General features: G+C 41.6%; 1 protein-coding gene across 7 annotated transcripts in view; it reads left to right on the top strand.

The window, feature by feature from the left end:
* The window catches only part of WDPCP (WD repeat containing planar cell polarity effector), a 421800-nt gene that overhangs the window by 245527 nt on the left and 155363 nt on the right, over positions 1 to 20910 (top strand). For 6 of the 7 annotated variants that reach the window (XR_012222050.1, XM_073554051.1, XM_073554052.1 and 3 more), the window contains exons 12-13: positions 1456 to 1579; positions 5720 to 5783. Coding sequence is in view for 6 of the 7 variants with exons in the window: in XM_073554051.1 (XP_073410152.1) it covers positions 1456 to 1579; positions 5720 to 5783 (188 nt within the window). In the remaining variant the exon portion in view is untranslated. Of the gene's footprint in view, positions 1 to 1455; positions 1580 to 5719; positions 5784 to 8772; positions 11099 to 20910 lie in introns of those variants that run through there. The other variant, XM_073554055.1, reaches the window with a different exon arrangement.

Below are 20910 nucleotides of genomic sequence, written 5' to 3'. Positions count from 1 at the left end.
CCCCTGTTGGTATTTCTGGCTGGTGATAGTCTCATTTTGATGTCCAGCCATACTGCTGTAGTTCAAGCCAGTCAGTGAAAGACCAACTAGGTTTATCTCTCTGCTGTTTATGTTCTTTACTCTGCACCTATCTTGGGTTTCTTTTTAGTAGGTAGGTGTCATATTCTCTAACAGTATGTATTTAATTTAATCCTTTATTTTGTATTTCGTGGTTTGTTTTACTCACTCTGGAATCTTTTCCTATTTCAGCACACTTTCCCTTCTGTAGGTAGTTTGCGCTCTGCTCTCCAGTTCTTTAGGAGGAATATGAAGAGCTTGACAGACTTTACAGACTTGACAGACTTTCAGGCAGAATAGGTTTGAGTTGCCATTGTCTAGTCTGTAGTTATTGCTATCTCAGCTCACGCAGGAACCACTAGGGACTGTGGGGTCAGGATCTCTGGTCTGTTCAGGAATCGGCAGGGTCAATTGCAGTTTTTAGTGTATTACCTATTTTATCCGAGTGAGTTGCTACACTATCATAATAATGAAATACATTTTTCAAGCTTCTAAGATTCTTTTGTGTTTTACTTTCCTCACATTTTGAATCTTTGTTTGAAGTCAAGGAATCAGAACGTTCTTGCTTATATTCAGATACTGCGGTAACAGTGTTATAAATACGATGTCAAGAAAACTCATTCACATGCTGTGGAGAAAATCCACAGTGTAAATTGACCATCGCTGTGGTTTTGAAACCCCCAGCATGTCAATTTTATGCTGCGTAGGTCACTGTGGATTTCACCCTGTGGATTTTGCCTCAAAAAATCTTCAGTGGATCCGACACATGTGAACATAGCCTTATCATAGAACTAAATACTTCAATAGAAAAACAAAAAATACACAGATAAATTCAAGATGGTTTTCACAGCATGTGCTCCAGGACTCCGTGCTTCTCCCAGACATGATTGTACAATCTCAGCCAATATCTGTGGTTGATTTGCTACCATTATGTATATATATATTCCAGAATAATATTATGGCTGACATCCAACCACCGCATGCAGCAAACAGCTGCGTCAACCTTTGGTCAGCAATGAGTGCAGTAAGGCGTTATCTGAAAACTCATTCATTCTTTTGCCCATTGAAGACGTGCATGGCCACATGAGTTAGTGCAGTGTGTGAACGCTGCCTTACTTTCTCAAAATCAAGATATTCTCATTTGCCTAATGGAGCATGGCTTCTCTTAGGTGCTGACCGCCAGTGCAATAGTCACGCAATAACTGGATAAAACCATTATTTTCACCTAGTGCTCAAATTGTGGATTAAGGCAATTTTTTCTGATTCGTGCTGGGGAGAGGGGACTTCTTACATTTGTGATGGCAATGTTTTCCTAAATTCTTCAGCCCATGTGGCAGGTCTGATTTGTATGAATTCAAGTATTAATCTCTAAATTCCTGCCATTTCTTATAAACACAGCTCAATTGGAGGCCTGCCTTGGTACCTTCTATTCACCAACCTGCCCTCTGCTGGACACCATCATAATGGAGTATCGAGACCCAATCAGTAGATACGCCCGGAGATTTTTCCACCATCTTTTGAGGTAAGAAATGTTGCTGGAGTAAGTCACCAAATTGTACTTTTCATTATTCTGACATTTTTTCTTAGAACCAATGTGATGCATGAGCGCAATTGTCATAGAGTTCTCAAGCTTCGAAGCCATGGCGGTTCTCACCAGCCGGTGACATGTCTTGCCAAAGAGACATATAGAGTATCACCAGTGATGGCTACTGTTTACACAGTACAAGTCACAGGCTCCATTCACATTTTTCACACTCCTGCCTTTTCTGCCACAGTAAGAAAATGAACTTAAATTTGCACAGGAGAATATCTTACTGTATGAAACAATCACTTCTGCCGAGGTCATTCAGTCATGTCATAGGAAACCAAATAATTCATGTATTTTGGGCTTAAAATTGTTGTAATAGGGTTTCTTTAAAAATGTTGGACTATTTGGATTCTACAGCCTCTGTGTCCGCCAGTACATAGACTGCAGAGTGAGTTAGTTGTTGGAGGCTACGTTGCAGATGCAGGCAAAATATTGTAGCATGCTTTGTCAGTGGGGTCCATCAGATGCCACTGATGTATGGCAGAGTTTCAGATTTTCCCTTAATTCAGTTGCGGTGGAACATAAAATTGGAGTTAGGAATATCTAGTGTGAACAAAGCCTTAACAGTGAAACCTGTCACTGAGCTCATCTGATGGCAGGTCTATAACCATCATCTCTCTTCTGAATATTCCTGTAAGCTGATTTTGTGACCAAATCAAAACTCATCATTCAACTGGTCATTCCTCCACATATAAGATGTTCAGGAGCAAAGAGGTAAGGGTTACAGACACTGGGGTCTGGGTAGCTGTGACTGATATCACTGTTAACTAAAGATGAGAGAATGGGGATCTGCAAGGGCCTGGTCCAGCAGCCACTTCAGTAGTCCATGGACCCCTTTCAAACGCTCTGCCGTCATCCCTGGCACCTCTTCTGATTAGTAGGCCCAGCTCTACGCAATATTTGCATCGCTCTACATGAAGCCTGAAAATCAGAAGAGGTGCCGAGGATTCCAACAGGTAGGAGGTCTTCCGTCTGGCGGGTGACAGAGTACTGATGTTGCCTTTGGGCCAAGGTCCTACCAATCCATTCATCTCTATTGTTAAGCCTTCACTAAAAATTCTGCAGCTTCTATGTAACATAGTGCATATCTGGCTGCAGAATTAGTTATTTCATTAATTTTTAGCCAAAAATAAAAATCTATTAAGTAAATATGCTTTTAAACTAAATGATGGTTGCTAATTCCATATATTTTTGAGGTTTTTTTTTTTTTGTAGCATTGCTGTTTTGGGCCATGAATAATTATCTTCTATCTGTACTATAGCATCCACCATGAAGTGACTAACACGTTGTGTGGGTACTGTTAATTTATTATCGCCATGAGATGTGGAGGCTGGTAGTCTGCCAACGTCTGGTCAAGGTTCAGTCAGCCCAATTGATGATAATATAAATTATTCTGACATGCATGTGTAGTCATGTGATTATTTCCTAAATGAGAAATGTTTCGATAGTAAATGTGATTTTCCCGTTTCTTCCACCACAGCGTAAGATTGTCGCGGTGTCTATATTTCATAACGAAGATAAATAATTAGATTCAAATCAGAAGAAACGTCTATGTGTAATTGGTGCCAATGTGGTTCTTGTCTCACAAAAACAAAAAGTTTCTACAGTGAAAGTTATTAATAACTATGTAAAGGCGAAGAACAGTAATATAAATAGCCTACGGCAACCTGAGCCTAAGAATGATTTCATTTAGCCGATTAAAGTCACTTTATGGGATCTCCCTTATACTAATCTGATTAATATCTCTGGTAATTGCTTCAAACCGTTTTGCAATGAAAAGTTGCATTAATTGACTTGCACTACATCATTTAATTGCACTAACATAGAATACATAGATATATCACACGATCTTGTAAAGTTTACTTTATTATGTGTCTATATTTTCTATTTTGTGGACTTGGCCTTATGCTGTATAGGGAATGTATCATGGAGTTGAATTTTAGACTAATTAAAGTTTAGCGGTTTTTTTAAATGTTTTAGGCCACAATGGTCCATCCTTTATTGCATAGTTCTAATTAGTTCAATATTTTTTGGCAGACAACTATTACTTCCGGCCTCTTCATGCACATATTTGCTCGAGATGACCTAGCGTGCCTGTGTTCTGAGAAGGGAGTAAGAATAAAGTTATCTGCCATTGTATTCATCACTCATGAATGAAACAGAGTTAGCTCTGCTGACTCTGCCACAGTCTATACAGCAAAGCTGAAAAGTGAGATAGCGAAACCAGGAGTTCTCTGCATTTTGTATGTTCTCAAGTGAAAATAGCTGAAAACTGGAGTATTTCAGGGCTTTTTTGATGTGTTTATATAAAAAAGTGGAATGACAAAAAGCGCAATAGGGTCTTATCCAAATTACTAAGAAAAGAGTAAAATGGATTTGCTCACGTTGGGAGGTTGTGAAAGTCACAACCCCTTTGTTCGTTTTTAAACAAAGACAATGTTGTTTTTTCTAATGACATATTTCATGTCATTAAATCTAAAAAGCCGTCAAACTTCGAGATGGAAGTGGATATAAAACTTGCGCTGTCGGAGATCCAAAATACAATAGGAGACCGGATGCTTTATTATTTGTCAGCACGTTTCGAGGTGATCACATCTCTTCATCAGGACATCATTGTTTTTTGTTCTGATGAAGAGATGTGATCGTCTCGAAACTCGTTGACAAATAAAACCACTTCCATGCCTCATCTGTATTTTGGATCCCCAGCAGCGTGGGTTTTATATCCACTTCCATCTCCAAGTTTGACAGCTTTTTAGATTTAATGACATAAAATATGTCATTAGAAAAAAACAACACTGAACTTTTCACCCTGATACCACTTAGGGCCAAAAGATGAATTTATCAACTGTCTGTTACGCTGAGCATACCAAATTCAATTTATTACATCTGAGAGATACCATATTTTTCGCACTATAAGACTCACCGGACCAAAAGACTCACCCCAAGTTTTCAGAAGGAAAATAGGAAGAAAAATAATGTGTCAAATGGGGTCCGTCTGACAGTCTGAATGCAGCTTACTGGGGGTGGGACAGGCACAGGTGGAGGAGTGATCACAAGGGTTGTTCAGTGGTCCAGGCTGGTGCGGTGACCTCCGGGAAATCCCATCCCAGGCTGGTGCGGCATTTTGTGACAGGTTCGGCGGCGGGGCTCCGCCGGCTTTTGTGAAAAGCCTGGAGGCCCCCGCAGATCCGTTGTGATGCGGTGGCCTCCGGGAAAATGGACGAAGAGGTTGGCGCATTCTCAGATTGAGATTTCGGCAACGTTGGGAGATCTCAATCTGCTGCGATGCAGTGGCCTCTGGGAAAATGGCTGCTGGGGCCGGCGCATGCTCAGATTCAGATCTCGGCAACGAGATCTCAATCTGAGCATGCGCAGCCCTCGGATGACATTTTCCCGGAGGCCGTCACATTACAGCAGTGGATCTGCGGGGACCTCCGAGCTTTCAAAAAATGTCGGCGGACCCTCTCCGCACCACAGGGCACCTCTGCCGCACCACAGAGCATGACCGCTGCACCAGCCTAGGAAGGGAGGTTGCATTACCCTGCAGCATCAGACCGGGATCACCGTCACAGTATTTGTAAGTATATTCCGACTATAAAACGCACCCCCATTTTCGGGAAAAAAGTTCATCATACAGTCTGAAAAATACGCTTAGCACTCTCCATATAATTTCTTCACAAGTTCAGTGTGTTCTTCCTTATACGTTTCTGCCACCATGACACACTATCTACTCATTGTATCCTTCATTTTCCTGAATTTTCCATTGTGCCACTGTCACCACACTTGAAGTGAGCACTTTCAGTCCTTGAACTTAAAAATGGCAGCGCATGGGAACCCCCTGAAGAGCAAAGTCATTGTACATGCCCTTAAAAGCCCTGTCCTGTGTACAAAGATCTTATTGTTCAGAACATTACTAAAGGTAACATCCTCCAGACCCGCACCAATGCCACATAGATGCACTTTACAGTTCTTACTATTTATTCAGGTTATCTTGGTATGTTGCTGTGTAGAATACGGCAGGTCTTATTTATGAAGATTAGACCTTTTTAGTGATTTTCTCCTTTTTTTTTCCAGACATCAGCGATTTGAAAAAGCTTTTCTGCTTGCCGTAGATATCGGTGCTCGAGATCTGTTCATGGTAAGTTGTATGTTATTGGTATTGTTATATTGATGAACATTTTATTAATATGAGGGTTCTTTAGAATTTTTTAAAAGGAAGAAAACTGACTATACAGGTGCTTCTCACAAAATTAGAATATCATCAACAAATCAATTTCAGTTCTTCAATACAAAAAGTGAAACTCACATATTATATAGAGTCATTACACACAGAGTGATCTATTTCATGTGTTTATTTCTGTTAATGTTGATGATTATGGCTTACAGCCAATGAAAACCCAAAGTTCATTATCTCAGTAAATTAGAACAATTAACAAAAAACACCTGCAAAGGCTTCCTAAGCATTTAAGAAGGTCCCTTAGTCTGTTTCAGTAGGCTCCACAATCATGGGGAAGACTGCTAACTTGACAGATGTCCAGAAGGCAGTCACTGACACACTCCACAAGGAGGGGAAGCCACCAAAGGTCATTGCTAAAGAAGCTGGCTGTTCACAGAGTGCTGCATCCAAACATATTAATGGAGAGTTGAGTGGAAGGAAAAAGTGTGGTAGAAAAAGGTGCACAAGCAACCGGGATAACCGTTGCCTTGAAAGGATTGTTAAAAAAAAAAAGGACAGTCAAAAATGTTGGGGTGATTCACAAGGAGTAGACTGCTACTGGAGTCATTGCTTCAAGAGCCCCCACACACAGACGTATCCAGGACATGGGCTACAAGTGTCGAAATCCTTGTGTCAAGCCACTCATGACCAATAGACAACGCCAGAAGCGTCTTATCCGGGCCAAGGAGAAAAAGAACTGGGCTGTTGCTCAGTGGTGAAAGATGAAAGTAAATTTTGCATTTCATTTGGAAATCAAGGTCCCAGAGTCTGGAGGAAGAGTGGAGAGGCCACAATCCAAGCTGCTGGAGGTCTAGTGTGAAGTTTCCACAATCAGTGATGGTTTGGGGAGCCATGTCATCTGCTGGTATAGGTCCACTGTGTTTTATCCAGACCAAAGTCAGCACAGCCGTCTACCAGGAAATTTTACAGCACTTCATGCTTCCCTCTGCTGACAAGCTTTTTGGAGATGGATTTCATTCTCTAGCAGGACTTGGCACCTGTCCACACTGCCAAAAGTTCCAATATCTGGTGCAAAAACAACAGTATCACTGTGCTTGATTGGCAACAAACTCGCATGACCTTAACCCTATAGAGAATCTATGGGGTATTGTCAAGAGTTAGATGAGACACACTAGACCCAACAATGCAGACGAGCTGAAGGCTGCTATCAAAGCAACCTGTGATTCCATAACACCTCAGCAGTGCCACAGGCTGATCGCCTCCGTGCCACGCCACATTGATGCAGTAATTGAAGCAAAAGGATCCCCGACCAAGTATTGAGTGCATTTACTGAACATACATTTCAGTAGGCCAACATTTCGGATTTTAAAATCATTTTTCAAGCTGATGTGATTATTATTATTTATTTATATAGCGCCATTTATTCCATGGTGCTGTACATGAGAAGGGGGTTACATATAAAGTATTCTAATTTACTGAGATAATGACATTTGGGTTTTCATTGGCTGTAAGCCATAATCATTAACATTAACAGAAATAACCACTTGGAATAGATCACTCTGTAATGACACTATATAATATGAGTTTCATTTTTTGTATTGAAGAACTGAAATAAATTAACTTTTTGATGATATTCTAATTTTGTGAGACGCACCTGTAATTCTTTCTTTTCTGTATCACCATTTTAGTTCAGAAAACGGCTGAGCTAAACAATGGCTAACCAGACACCTATCTGAGATCATACCTGTCTCAGTGTTTCGGACATCATAAGTGCATAAACTGGTACATAGTAAGAATATATTCAACTTATCGATATATGATCGATTTAGATCTTTACTTGCCTCAGTTGTTTTTTTTCCTTCTCTTTATTAGTCTTTGTTATTTTCTTGATACTTTTTTATATTTTCCTATACTGCTCATTATATTCCTTTAGGGATTTTTATGCAGTGCCTTGAAAAAGTATTCATACCTTGTGAACATTTCCACAATTTTTTACGTTACACCTACAAACTTAAATTTATTTTATTGGTATTTTAAGTGATATACCAACACAAATTAGCAATTACAGTATTTTTTGGACTATAAAACACATTTTTTCCCAAAATTTTTTGGGGGCAATGGGGGATGCGTCTTATAGTCCAAATGTAGCTTACAGAGACGTTGCGGTGGTGGTGAAGCGGGATCACTGGAGGCAAGGTCCCTTCCTCAGGAGGCTGGAGGCGGCAGAAGCTGTGCAATTGTTCGGGTCCGTTGTCGGCAGAGCGGAGTGCATTGCTTTCCCAGCGGCCCTTTTCCTGAATCCATGGGCCACCTGATGCCCTGCCAAAATCTCAATCTGCGCAAGCGCCATCACCGGTGGCCATTTCTTTGAAGTCCACGGCTGAGATGCCAGTCTGTGCATACGCCACTGCAAGCGGTCCATGCCTTCAGGAAATGGATGCCAGTAAAGCAATGCATTCCGCTCTACCTCAACGCTGACACTGCAACATTGCACCCCTAGGGCACCCACTTCTCCCACCCAGGGCCTGCAGCATTCCTCCACTTCAGCTGCCACCAGCTTCCTGAGGAAATGATACATGGTTTTCTAATTGTTTTAAAAATAGAAATTTAAAAATTGTGACTTGCATTTGTAGGTCTTTGTACTGTCCCCGCATATATTTATACATTGTAATAAGATCACCCCTAAGCCTTCGATTTTCCAAACTAAATAACCCCAAGTGTAATAACCTATCTTGGTATTGCAGACCCCCTAGTTCCCTAGTAACCTTGGTCGCTCTTCTCTGCACCCGCTCCAGTTCAGCTATGTCTTTCTTATACACCGGAGACCAGAACTGTACACAGTATTCTAAGTGTGGTCGCACTAGTGACTTATATAGAGGTAAAATTATGTTCTCCTCATGAGCATCTATGCCTCTTTTAATGCATCCCATTATTTTATTTGCCTTTGCAGCAGCTGCCTGACACTGGCCACTAAATGTGAGTTTGTCGTCCACCCATACACCCAGGTCTTTTTCAGTGACAGTTTTGCCCAGTGTTTTACAGTTAAGCACATAATTATACATCTTTTTCGTTCTACCCAAGTGCATGACCTTACATTTATCCCCATTAAAGCTCATTTGCCATTTATCAGCCCAAGCTTCTAGTTTACATAAATCCTCCTGTAATATAAAATTGTCCTCCTCTGTACTGATTACCCTGCAGAGTTTAGTGTCATCTGCAAATATTGAAATCCTACTCTTATGCCCCCTACAAGGTCATTAATAAATATGTTAAAAAGAAGCGGGCCCAATACTGACCCCTGTGGTACCCCACTGCTAACCGTGACCCAGTCCGAGTGTGCTCCATTAATAAACACCCTTTGTTACCTATCCCTGAGCCAGGTCTTAACCCACTTACACGTATTTTCCCCTATCCCCATTGTTCTCATTTTATGCATCAACCTTTTGTGTGGCACCATATCAAAAGCTTTTGAAAAGTCCATGTACACCACGTCCACTGCATCCCTTTGGTCCAGTCCGGAACTTACCTCTTCATAAAAGCTTATCAGATTAGTCTGACAGGAATGGTCCCTTGTAAACCCGTGTTGATATTGGGTCATGAGGTAATTCTTCAGATACTCCAGTATAGTATCTCATAGAAAACCCTCCAAGATTTTACCAACAGTTGAGGTTAAACTTACTGGCCTATAATTTCCAAGTTTCCAAATCTACCATAAAGAGAAGACTGCATGAAAGTAAATACAGAGGGTTCAATGCACAGTGCAAGCCACTCAAGCATCAAGAATAAAAAGGCTAGACTGGACTTTGCTAAAAAAACATCTAAAAAAGCCAGCACAGTTCTGGAAGAACATTCTTTGGACAGATGAAACCAAGATTAACCTCTACCAGAATGATGGAAAGAGAAAAGTATGGCAAAGGCGTGGTACAGCTCATGATCCAAAGCATACCACATCATCTGTAAAACACGGCGGAGGCAGTGTGATGGCTTGGGCATGCATGGCTGCCAGTGGCACTGGGTCACTAGTGTTTATTGATGATGTGACACAGGACAGAAGCAGCCAAATGAATTCTGAGGTATTCAGAGCCATACTGTGTGCTCAGATCCAGCCAAATGCAGCCAAACTGATTGGTCGTCGTTTCATGCTACAGATGGACAATGACCCAAAACATAAAGCCAAAGCAACCCAGGAGTTTATTAAAGCAAAGAAGTGGAATAATCTAGAATGGCCAAGTCAGTCACCTGATCTCAACCCAATTGAGCATGCATTTCACTTGTTAAAGACTAAACTTCAGACAGAAAGGCCCACAAACAAACAGCAACTGAAAACCACCGCAGTGAAGGCCTGGCAGAGCATCAAAAAGGAGGAAACACAGCGTCTGGTGATGTCCATGAGTTCAAGACTTCAGGCAGTCATTGCCAACAAAGGGTTTTCAACCAAGTACTAGAAATGAGCATTGTATTTACAATTATTTAATCTGTCCAATTACTTTTGGTCCCTTTAAAAACAGGGTGGCACATGTTAAGGAGCTGAAACTCCTAAACCCTTCATCCAATTTTAATGTGGATAGCCTCAAATGAAAGCTGAAAGTCTGAACTTCAACTGCATCTGAATTGTTTTGTTTAAAATTCATTGTGGTAATGTCTAGAACCAAAATTAGAAAAATGTTGTCTTTCTCCAAATATATATGGACCTAACTGTATGTGCTTAATTCCTGCAGTACTCGGGGGTGTATCCCATCCAGGCCCGGGGATTTGTCAATTTTAGTGATTTTTAGATGCCGCCGTACAACCTGCTGGGTTAAGCAGGTGACATTTAATGGAGAATTTTATCCCTGATCATGTTATCCTTCATGGGATTTTCTTGTGTAAATACTGTTGAAAAAAAGTCATTTAGCATATTGGCTTTTTCCTCATCCACCATTTCACCCAGACTATTTTTAAGAGGACCAACACTATCATTGTTTAGCTTCTTACTATTTATGTAGTTAAAGAATATTTTGGGATTTTTTACTTTCTCTGGCAATGAGTCTCTCTGTCTCAATCTTTGCTGTCTTGATTTGCTTTTTACAGAATTTATTTAATTTTCTGTATTTATTTAATGCCTCATCACTACCTACTTGCTGTTATTCTCTAAATGCTTTATTTTTATCTCTTATTGCTCCCCTTACAGCTCTATTTAGCTATAGTGGTTTCCTCCTATTTCTCGCATGTTTATTCCCATATGGTATATATTGTGCACAGGTCCTATTCAGGATGCTAATAAACGTCTCCCATTTTCTTTGTGTATTTTTATGTCTCAGGATATCATCCCAGTTAATTGCACCAAGATCATCTCTCATCCGTTGGAAATTTGCTTTCCTGAAGTTTAGTGTCCTTGTTACCCCTCTACTACACATCTTATTAAAGGACACCTGATAACTTATTAATTTGTGATCACTATTACCCAAGTGACCCTCAACCCTTATATTTGATATGCAGTCTGGCCTGTTGGGTAATATTAGGTCTAGCAGTGCCCCCCCTCTTGTTGGGTCCTGAACCAGTTGTGAAAGGTAATTGTTTCTCATAGTTGTCAAAAACCTATTACCTTTGCTGGAACTGCAGGTTTCGGTTCCCCAATGTATTTCAGGGTAGTTGAAGTCCCCCATAATAATGACTTCTCCTTGAGTCGCTGCTTCATCTATTTGCTTTATGAGGATATTCTCTGTTGCTTCCATTATTTTTGGAGACTTATAACAAACCCCTATCATTAATTTATTATTTTTCCCCCCTCCCCTTATCTCCACCCACAGGAACTCTACATTTTTATTAGATTCATATATATTATCACGCAGGATGGGTTTTAAGGATGATTTTACATATAAACACACGCCTCCCCCTCACTTATTTGTACGGTCATTTCTGAGCAGACTATAGCCCTGTAAATTAACAGCCCAGCCATGTCTCAGATATCCCCACCATGTCATAATTATGTTCCAACAACTTTAACTCCAATTCCTCTATTTTGTTGGCGAGGCTTCTGGCATTAGTATACATGCACTTCATGTATCTCTCTGTACCTCTATTTTCTTAAATTATTAACTGTTCTAACCCCACCCCCCCATGCCACCCCCACCCCCAATGTCATTATTTGTGCCCAGGTCTCTATCTGCACTGTCTTCCCCTCCTATAAAAGGAGTACCCTCCCCCCGTCCCTAGTTTAAACACTCCTCCAACCTTCTAGCCATTTTCTCCCCCCGCACAGCTGCACCCTCCCCATTGATGTGCAGCCCGTCCCTAGCGTAGAACCTGTAGCCATCTGAGAAGTCAGCCCAGTTCTCCAGGAACCCAAACCCCTCCTTCCTACACCAATTCCTGAGCCACTTATTAATCTCCCTAATCTCCCGTTGCCTCTCTGGCGTGGCACGTGGTACAGGAAGTATTTCCGAAAATACCACCTTGGAGGTCCTTGCTTTAAGCTTGCAGCCTAATTCCCTGAAATCATCTTTAAGGACCTTCCACCTACCTCTAACTTTGTCATTTGTGCCAATGTGCACCATGACCTCTGGATCCTCACCAGCCCCTCCCAGTAATCTGTCAACCCGATCAGCGATGTGTCGGACTCGAGCGCCAGGTAGGCAGCACACCGTTCGACGATCCCTGTCTTTGTGACAGATTGCCCTATCTGTTCCCCTAATAATTGAGTCTCCCACTACCAGAACCTGTCTGGCCTGCCCTGCTCTCCTATTTCCCCCCTTGCTGGAGCAGACACTCCTCCGGCTTTCAGAGGACATGTCTTGATGCAGCAGTGCTACTCCTGCACTAATACTCCCCTCATCTGCCAACTTAGCAAACTTATTGGGATGTGCCAGATCAGGACTAGCCTCCCTGGTGCTCTTCCCTCTACCCCGCCTTCTATCTGTCATACAATCCTTAGCCACGACACAATGCTTTGATTAAAAGTATCCATTGTAACTCTGTCCATATGTTTAGGGTTGTTGTCCTGATAGAAGGTGAACCTGCACCGCAGTCTCATGTCATATACAGCCTCTAACAGATTTTTCTCCAGGATTGCTCTGTATTTAGCCACATCCATCTTCCTATCAACTCTGACCACGTTCCTACTCTCTGCTGATGGTGATTTCAGGATGATGTGCAGCGATAGTTTTCCACCACACTTAGCATTTTTTTCATTTAAACCAAAAAGTTCTACTTTGGTCTCATCTGAACAGGGCACCTTGTTCTACACGCTAGCTGTGTCCCCTGCATGGCTTTTTACAATCTGCAAACAGGTTTGCTTTCAGAAATAGCTTTCTTCTTGCCACTGTTTTTTAAAAAGGCTATATTTGTTAATTATATGACTAATAGTTGTCCTGTGGACAGATTCTCCCACCTGAGCTGTGGATCTCTGCAGACCATCCAGAGTGACCATGGACCTCTTGGCTTATTCTCTCCTTCCTTGGGATGTCCGTTTAGTTGGAAAGCCATGGTTTGGTAGGTTTACAGTTGTGCCATACGCTTTCCATTTTTTTTTTTTTTAAATTTGTTTATTAACAACAAAATAGAATGTACATACTTGTATATATTAATAAACACAATGCAATGTACACACTCATATATATCAATGTACACACTCATATATATCCATGTACACACTCATATATATTATGAGGCTGGGTGCACACGCTGCGGATTTTGCTGCGGTGTACAGTACCATGATTCCCTATGGGAATCAAAAACCGCAATGCAGACGGTGCGGAATTTTCCGCGCGGATTATCTGCGGTTTTCAATCCGCAGAAAGAATTGACATGTCAATTCTTTCTGCGGATTCTGCTGCGGTTTGCCATCTCCTCCATTGAGGAGATGAAAAACCGCAGGGCAAAACCGCAGAACAATCCGCAGGTAAAACCGCAGGTATTTTGACCTGCGGTTTCACCTGCGGATTTTACAGAATCCGCACCTAATCCGCAGCGTGTGCACACAGCCTGAAACATAAGATAAAATGCATATGCTCATATACATTCGAAATAAGATACAGTGGGGAAAAAAAGTATTTAGTCAGTCAGCAATAGTGCAAGTTCCACCACTTAAAAAGATGAGAGGCGTCTGTAATTTACATCATAGGTGGACCTCAACTATGGGAGACAAACTGTGAAAAAAAAATCCAGAAAATCACATTGTCTGTTTTTTTTTCATTTTATTTGCATATTATGGTGGAAAATAAGTATTTGGTCAGAAACAAGCAATCAAGATTTCTGGCTCTCACAGACCTGTAACTTCTTCTTTAAGAGTCTCCTCTTTCCTCCACTCATTACCTGTAGTAATGGCACCTGTTTAAACTTGTTATCAGTATAAAAAGACACCTGTGCACACCCTCAAACAGTCTGACTCCAAACTCCACTATGGTGAAGACCAAAGAGCTGTCAAAGGACACCAGAAACAAAATTGTAGCCCTGCACCAGGCTGGGAAGACTGAATCTGCAATAGCCAACCAGCTTGGAGTGAAGAAATCAACTGTGGGAGCAATAATTAGAAAATGGAAGACATACAAGACCACTGATAATCTCCCTCGATCTGGTGCTCCACGCAAAATCCCACCCTGTGGGGTCAGAATGATCACAAGAATGGTGAGCAAAAATCCCAGAACCACGCGGGGGGACCTAGTGAATGAACTGCAGAAAGCTGGGACCAATGTAACAAGGCCTACCATAAGTAACACACTACGCCACCATGGACTCAGATCCTGCAGTGCCAGACGTGTCCACTGCTTAAGCCTGTACATGTCCGGGCCCGTCTGAAGTTTGCTAGAGAGCATTTGGATGATCCAGAGGAGTTTTGGGAGAATGTCCTATGGTCTGATGAAACCAAACTGGAACTGTTTGGTAGAAACACAACTTGTCGTGTTTGGAGGAAAAAGAATACTGAGTTGCATCCATCAAACACCATACCTACTGTTAAGCATGGTGGTGGAAACATCATGCTTTGGGGCTGTTTCTCTGCAAAGGGGCCAGGACGACTGATCCGGGTACATGAAAGAATGAATGGGGCCATGTATCGTGAGATTTTGAGTGCAAACCTCCTTCCATCAGCAAGGGCATTGAAGATGAAACGTGGCGGGGTCTTTCAACATGACAATGATCCAAAGCACACCGCCAGGGCAACGAAGGAGTGGCTTCGTAAGAAGCATTTCAAGGTCCTGGAGTGGCCTAGCCAATCTCCAGATCTCAACCCTATAGAAAACCTTTGGAGGGAGTTGAAAGTCCGTGTTGCCAAGCGAAAAGCCAAAAACATCACTGCTCTAGAGGAGATCTGCATGGAGAAATGGGCCAACATACCAACAACAGTGTGTGGCAACCTTGTGAAGACTTACAGAACACGTTTGACCTCTGTCATTGCCAACAAAGGATATATCACAAAGTATTGAGATGAAATTTTGTTTCTGACCAAATACTTATTTTCCACCATAATATGCAAATAAAATGAAAAAAAAAACAGACAATGTGATTTTCTGGATTTTTTTTTCTTAGTTTGTCTCCCATAGTTGAGGTCTACCTATGATGTAAATTACAGACGCCTCTCATCTTTTTAAGTGGTGGAACTTGCAATATTGCTGACTGACTAAATACTTTTTTTCCCCACTGTATGTGTGATCTATGGAACATTTGCAATTGGACAGTAAGTTGTGCACATTAAATCATTTGTACCATGTAGATTATACAAGCCCTTATATTGTTACATAAGTAGTGAACCTATCAACAAATAAACAAGGAACATAGAATATCATTTAATCTTGTACATGTTCGGAAAAATACGCTTCATTTGAAGTCCCTAAACGACAACTACTACTACAATAAGTACTATAACACCGCCTAATATTTTACATTGTGTTGTCCTCAATGTGATGTCCCAAAGCAAGAAAACCTTAACTTTTTACGATGATGTCGAGTCATTACGCATTAATAGGGTAAGGTGGGAAGAGTTCCACCTATCCCAAATTTTATCACATTTTCCCGGACACCCCCTATTCTGATATAGTGTGCGCTCATATGGAATAACTGAGTTCACCAGTTCAATCCAGGCTCTGAGGGAGGGATGTGAGCCCCCCATCCATCGTAATGTCACTACCTTCTGTGCCATAAAAAGCGTTTCCCATAAGAAAACCCAAGTCCCCAAGTTTCCACATCTCATACCCCAAATAAACAGACCAGTGGCTCAAGAGGAACAGGAGTTTGTACCAGGGACGTCAGCAATGATGTCACCTCTTTCCAATAGAGAAAGGTAACAGGGCATGCTCATATCATATGTATAAAATCTGCATCTGATGAGTGACATCGCAGACATTCTGATGATTGGAATCGACCCATCCTAAAGAGTCGCGTCGGAGTTAAGTACGATTGGTATATTATATATATAGCTGGGTCATTCTATGATTGATAGATGGGGACACCCTGATTGGAAACTCCAGAATCTCTTCCCATTCCTCTTCCTGCACATCAGGGATGAGCCCCTCCCACTTTCTCTTAATAGATCTTATAGCAGATTCAGCTCCCACTGATAACATGTAAGTATATAAAGAGGAGATAAGGCCCTGAGGACCCTGCGAGTTAAGAATTCCTATCAAAGGGAGAGACGAGATAGCACGGCCCACACCTATATATACGTATACTGAAAAGCCGATCTCAGTTGGAGGTAACGGAAAAATTGGGACCTCAGTACTTCATATTTAGCCTGTATTTGTTCAAAGGATATTAAGGTCCCGTGATCATAAAAATCGCCCACAGAGGAGACATCATGTAGAATCCAGAAGTCAGTAGACGGGTGATTCAACAGCACCGGGAAATAATTGTTGTTCCACAAGGGAATTTTGGCTATGAAGTCCTCAAATCTGATAACTTTTTTAATTTGTCTCCAGACTGATCATGCTAGTCGGGAGTAGGGGCAATAGATGAGGGACATTAATTGTATCAGACTACAGGAAACTCAGGGGACAGGCACTCCATGCAGCATAAAATAAATGACTCAGAGTTGGGTAAATAGTTGTCAGGCATCCATTTACTCAGTGCCTTAACCTGCCCAGCTAAATAATATAGAAAAAAAATCCAGTAATGCCGCCCCACCTCCCTGTTTAGGTCTCTGCAGGGTAGACAGCCTGAGTTTGGGCCTAGTTTTTCTCCATGTAAAAGATGTAGTTTGGGAATTTAAATTTGCTAAGAAGGACTTAGTTTACATTCACACATCAGGTTTTTTCTGACAGGCGGGATCCGGCTATTTGTTAAATAGGTATGACTATAGCACTGTTTTGAAGAGAATAGCTAAGTTTAGGAAGCAATATCATCTTGATCAGATTAATACGACCGGCTACAGATCGCGGGAGTTTACTCCAAGCTGCAAATTTAGTCTTAACCTAGTTTCAGCAGTGGGTAGAGATTATGTTGTAGGTTGAGTTTACTGCATTTAGATATGATAATGCCTAGATATTTGAAATAAGATACAACAGGCAACGAGGATAGGGTCTCAAAATGGGACATCAGGCTATGGGAGAGAGGTAATAGAGCAGATTTCTCCCAGTTTATATATAAGCCTGAATATTTACTAAATTTATCTATAGTGGCAATCACTTGCGTCAGCGTCTCCTCCACTCTATCTATAAATATCATCATGACACCACATAAACCAATGGTGTCCACGTGACCCGCTAGATCTATACCTCTGATATCAGGGGAAGACCTTATGTGTATTGCCAGTGCCTTGATTGCAAACGCCTTCCCATTTTTGGATGATGGAATGAACAGTGTTCTGTGAGATGTTCAGAACTTGGGCTTTTCTTTTATAACCTAACCCTGCCTTGCTCTTCTCCACATCTTTATCCGTAACTTGTCTGGTGTGTTCCTTGTTTTTCATGATGCTGTTTGATCCCTCTGAGTTCTTCACAGAACAGCTGTAGTTATACTGAGAATAAATTACACACACAGGGCGACTCAATTTATTAATTATGTGACTTCTGGAGGAAATTGATCACTCAGGATTTAATTTACGGTTGTCGGACTACGGGGGGCTGAATACTAATGTTTTTAGAATTTTCAGATACAGTATATATTTTTCAAGTAATTAGAAAACCATGTATTATTTCCTTTACACTTCACAGGTACTTGCTACTTTGTGTTGGTATTTCACATAACATCCCAGTAAAATATATTTAGGTGTGTGGGTATAATGTGAAAAAATGTGGAAAAGTTCCATGGGTATAAATATTTTTTCAAGGCCCTGTATACAAATGGTTAATGGAATATAATGAATATAAGAAAACATAAAAAAAGTATTAAAAAAAAAACCCCAGTCTATTAAAGGGAAAAAAAAAGTCCATCTTGTCTTGCAGTGAGACGCATCGATATCATACTGAATGGGCCTCGATCTCATCACCTTTGTGATATTCCAGGAGCACTTATCATTATACTGATGAACCCATATACCGTATATACTCGAGTATAAGACGAGTTTTTCAGCACATTTTTTGTGCTAAAAACGCCCCCCTTGGCTTATACTCCAGTCATCATCCCAGAAGATGGCGTGGGGGGGGAGGTTGGGTGAGCGGCAAAGGAGGCAAGAGCTGGCGGTTGTGGCTAAAGCCTGTGCCCACTGCTAAACAAAAATGAATTTTCACTGCATCGGCAGTGAATATTAATTTCTCTTTTAGCGCGCATAGTGCCAGCCACAGCCGCTGGCTTCCAGCAGCTACCAGGCTAGTACATTTTCCCGCTCATTAAGGTAATGAAGAGTCACCACTCTCCAGTCCTATACACGTGATCGCCTGGCCGCAGAAGCAGCTGGCACCGGGACAAGATGCAGCGAGGGCGCACAGGGAACGTAAGTACGATTTTTTTTTTTATGCTTTTTCATGAGGACCATGCATACAAGGATAGTAATGAGGAGCCATGCATACAGTTGTGGCCAAAAGTATTGACACCCCTGCAATTCTGTCAGATAATACTCAGTTTCTTCCTGAAAGTGATTGCAAACACAAATTCTTTGGTATTATTATCTTCATTTAATTTGTCTTAAATGAAAAAACACAAAAAGAATTGTCCTAAAACCAAGTTGGATATAATTCAACACCAAACATAAAAAAGAGGGTGGACAAAAGTATTGGCACTGTTCGAAAAATCATGTGATGCTTCTCTAATTTGTGTAATTAACAGCACCTGTAACTTACCTGTGGCACCTAACAGGTGTTGGCAATCACTAAATCACACTTGCAGCCAGTTGACATGGATTAAAGTTGACTCAACCTCTGTCCTGTGTCCTTGTGTGTACCACATTGAGCATGGAGAAAAGAAAGAAGACCAAAGAACTGTCTGAGGACTTGAGAAACCAAATTGTGAGGAAGCATGAGCAATCTCAAGGCTTCAAGTCCATCTCCAAAGACCAGAATGTTCCTGTGTCTACCGTGCGCAGTGTCATCAAGAAGTTTAAAGCCCAAGGCACTGTGGCTAACCTCCCTAGATGTGGACGGAAAAGAAAAATTGACAAGAGATTTCAACGCAAGATTGTGCGGTTGTTGGATAAAGAACCTCGACTAACATCCAAACAAGTTCAAGCTGCCCTGCAGTCTGAGGGTACAACAGTGTCAACCCGTACTATCCGTCGGCGTCTGAATGAAAAGGGACTGTATGGTAGGAGACCCAGGAAGACAAAACTTACCTGAAAAAGCCTGAAACGTTTTGGTAGAATGTTCTCTGGTCAGATGAGACAAAAGTAGAGCTTTTTGGGCAAAGGCATCAACATAGAGTTTACAGGAGAAAAAAGAGGCATTCAAAGAAAAGAACACAGTCCCTACAGTCAAACATGGCGGAGGTTCCCTGATGTTTTGGGGTTGCTTTGCTGCCTCTGGCACTGGACTGCTTGACCGTGTCTATGGCATTATGAAGTCTGAAGACTACCAACAAATTTGGCAGCATAATGTAGGGCCCAGTGTGAGAAAGCCATGGGTCTTCCAGCCGGACAATGACCCAAAACACACTTCAAAAAGCACTAGAAAATGGTTTGAGAGAAAGCACTGGAGACTTCTAAGGTGGCCAGCATTGAGTCCAGACCTGAATCCCATAGAACACCTGTGGAGAGATCTAAAAATGGCAGTTTGGAGAAGGCACCCTTCAAATATCAGGGACCTGGAGCAGTTTGCCAAAGAAGAATGGTCTAAAATTCCAGCAGAGCATTGTAAGAAACTCATTGATGGTTACCGGAAGCGGTTGGTCGCAGTTATTTTGGCTAAAGGTTGTGCAACGAAGTATTAGGCTGAGGGTGCCAATACTTTTGTCTGGCCCATTTTTTGGAGTTTTGTGTGAAATGATCAATGTTTTGCTTTTTGCTTCATTCTCTTTTGTGTTTTTTCATTTAAGACAAATTAAATGAAGATAATAATACCAAAGAATTTGTGTTTGCAATCATTTTCAGGAAGAATCTGAGTATTATCCGACAGAATTGCAGGGGTGTCAATACTTTTGGCCACAACTGTATAAAGATAGGGATGAGGAACCATGTATACAAGGATAGGGATGAGGAGACCATGCATAGAAGGATGGGGATGAGGAGCAATGTAGAGAAGGCTGGGGATGAGGAACCATGCAGACAAGGATGGGGATGAGAAGCCATGCAGACAAGGATGGGGATGAGGAGCCATGCAGACAAGGATGGGGATGAGGCGCCATGCAGACAAGGATGGGGATGAGGCGCCATGCAGACAAGGATAGGGATGAGGAGCCATGCACACAAGGATGGGGATGAGGAGCCATGTAGACAAGGATAGGGATGAGGAGCCATGCATACCAGAATAGGGATGAGGGGACAATGCATACCCGACTCATACTCGAGTCAATAAGTTTTTCTAGTTTTTCATGGCAAAATTAGGTGCCTCTGCATATACTTGAAAAAACTGGAAAACACCTTTAAAAATTAGTAAGTCACCCATTTAGATACTCGTGTAACTGTTGTACTAATGTATGCTCATTTTTAATTTTGGTGTAAAGTTGTCTGTTCACTTCTTAGAAACTCTTACCCCCTAGTGACAATCTTTATAGAATCCCCATCTCTGTCCTTGGGATTTCGATGGCACCT

Source organism: Dendrobates tinctorius, unplaced genomic scaffold (assembly GCF_039654945.1).
Source record: "Dendrobates tinctorius isolate UK_male_01 unplaced genomic scaffold, ASM3965494v1 ptg000205l, whole genome shotgun sequence".
Lineage (NCBI taxonomy): Eukaryota > Metazoa > Chordata > Amphibia > Anura > Dendrobatidae > Dendrobates > Dendrobates tinctorius.
This window is presented reverse-complemented; position numbering and strand designations above follow the sequence as displayed.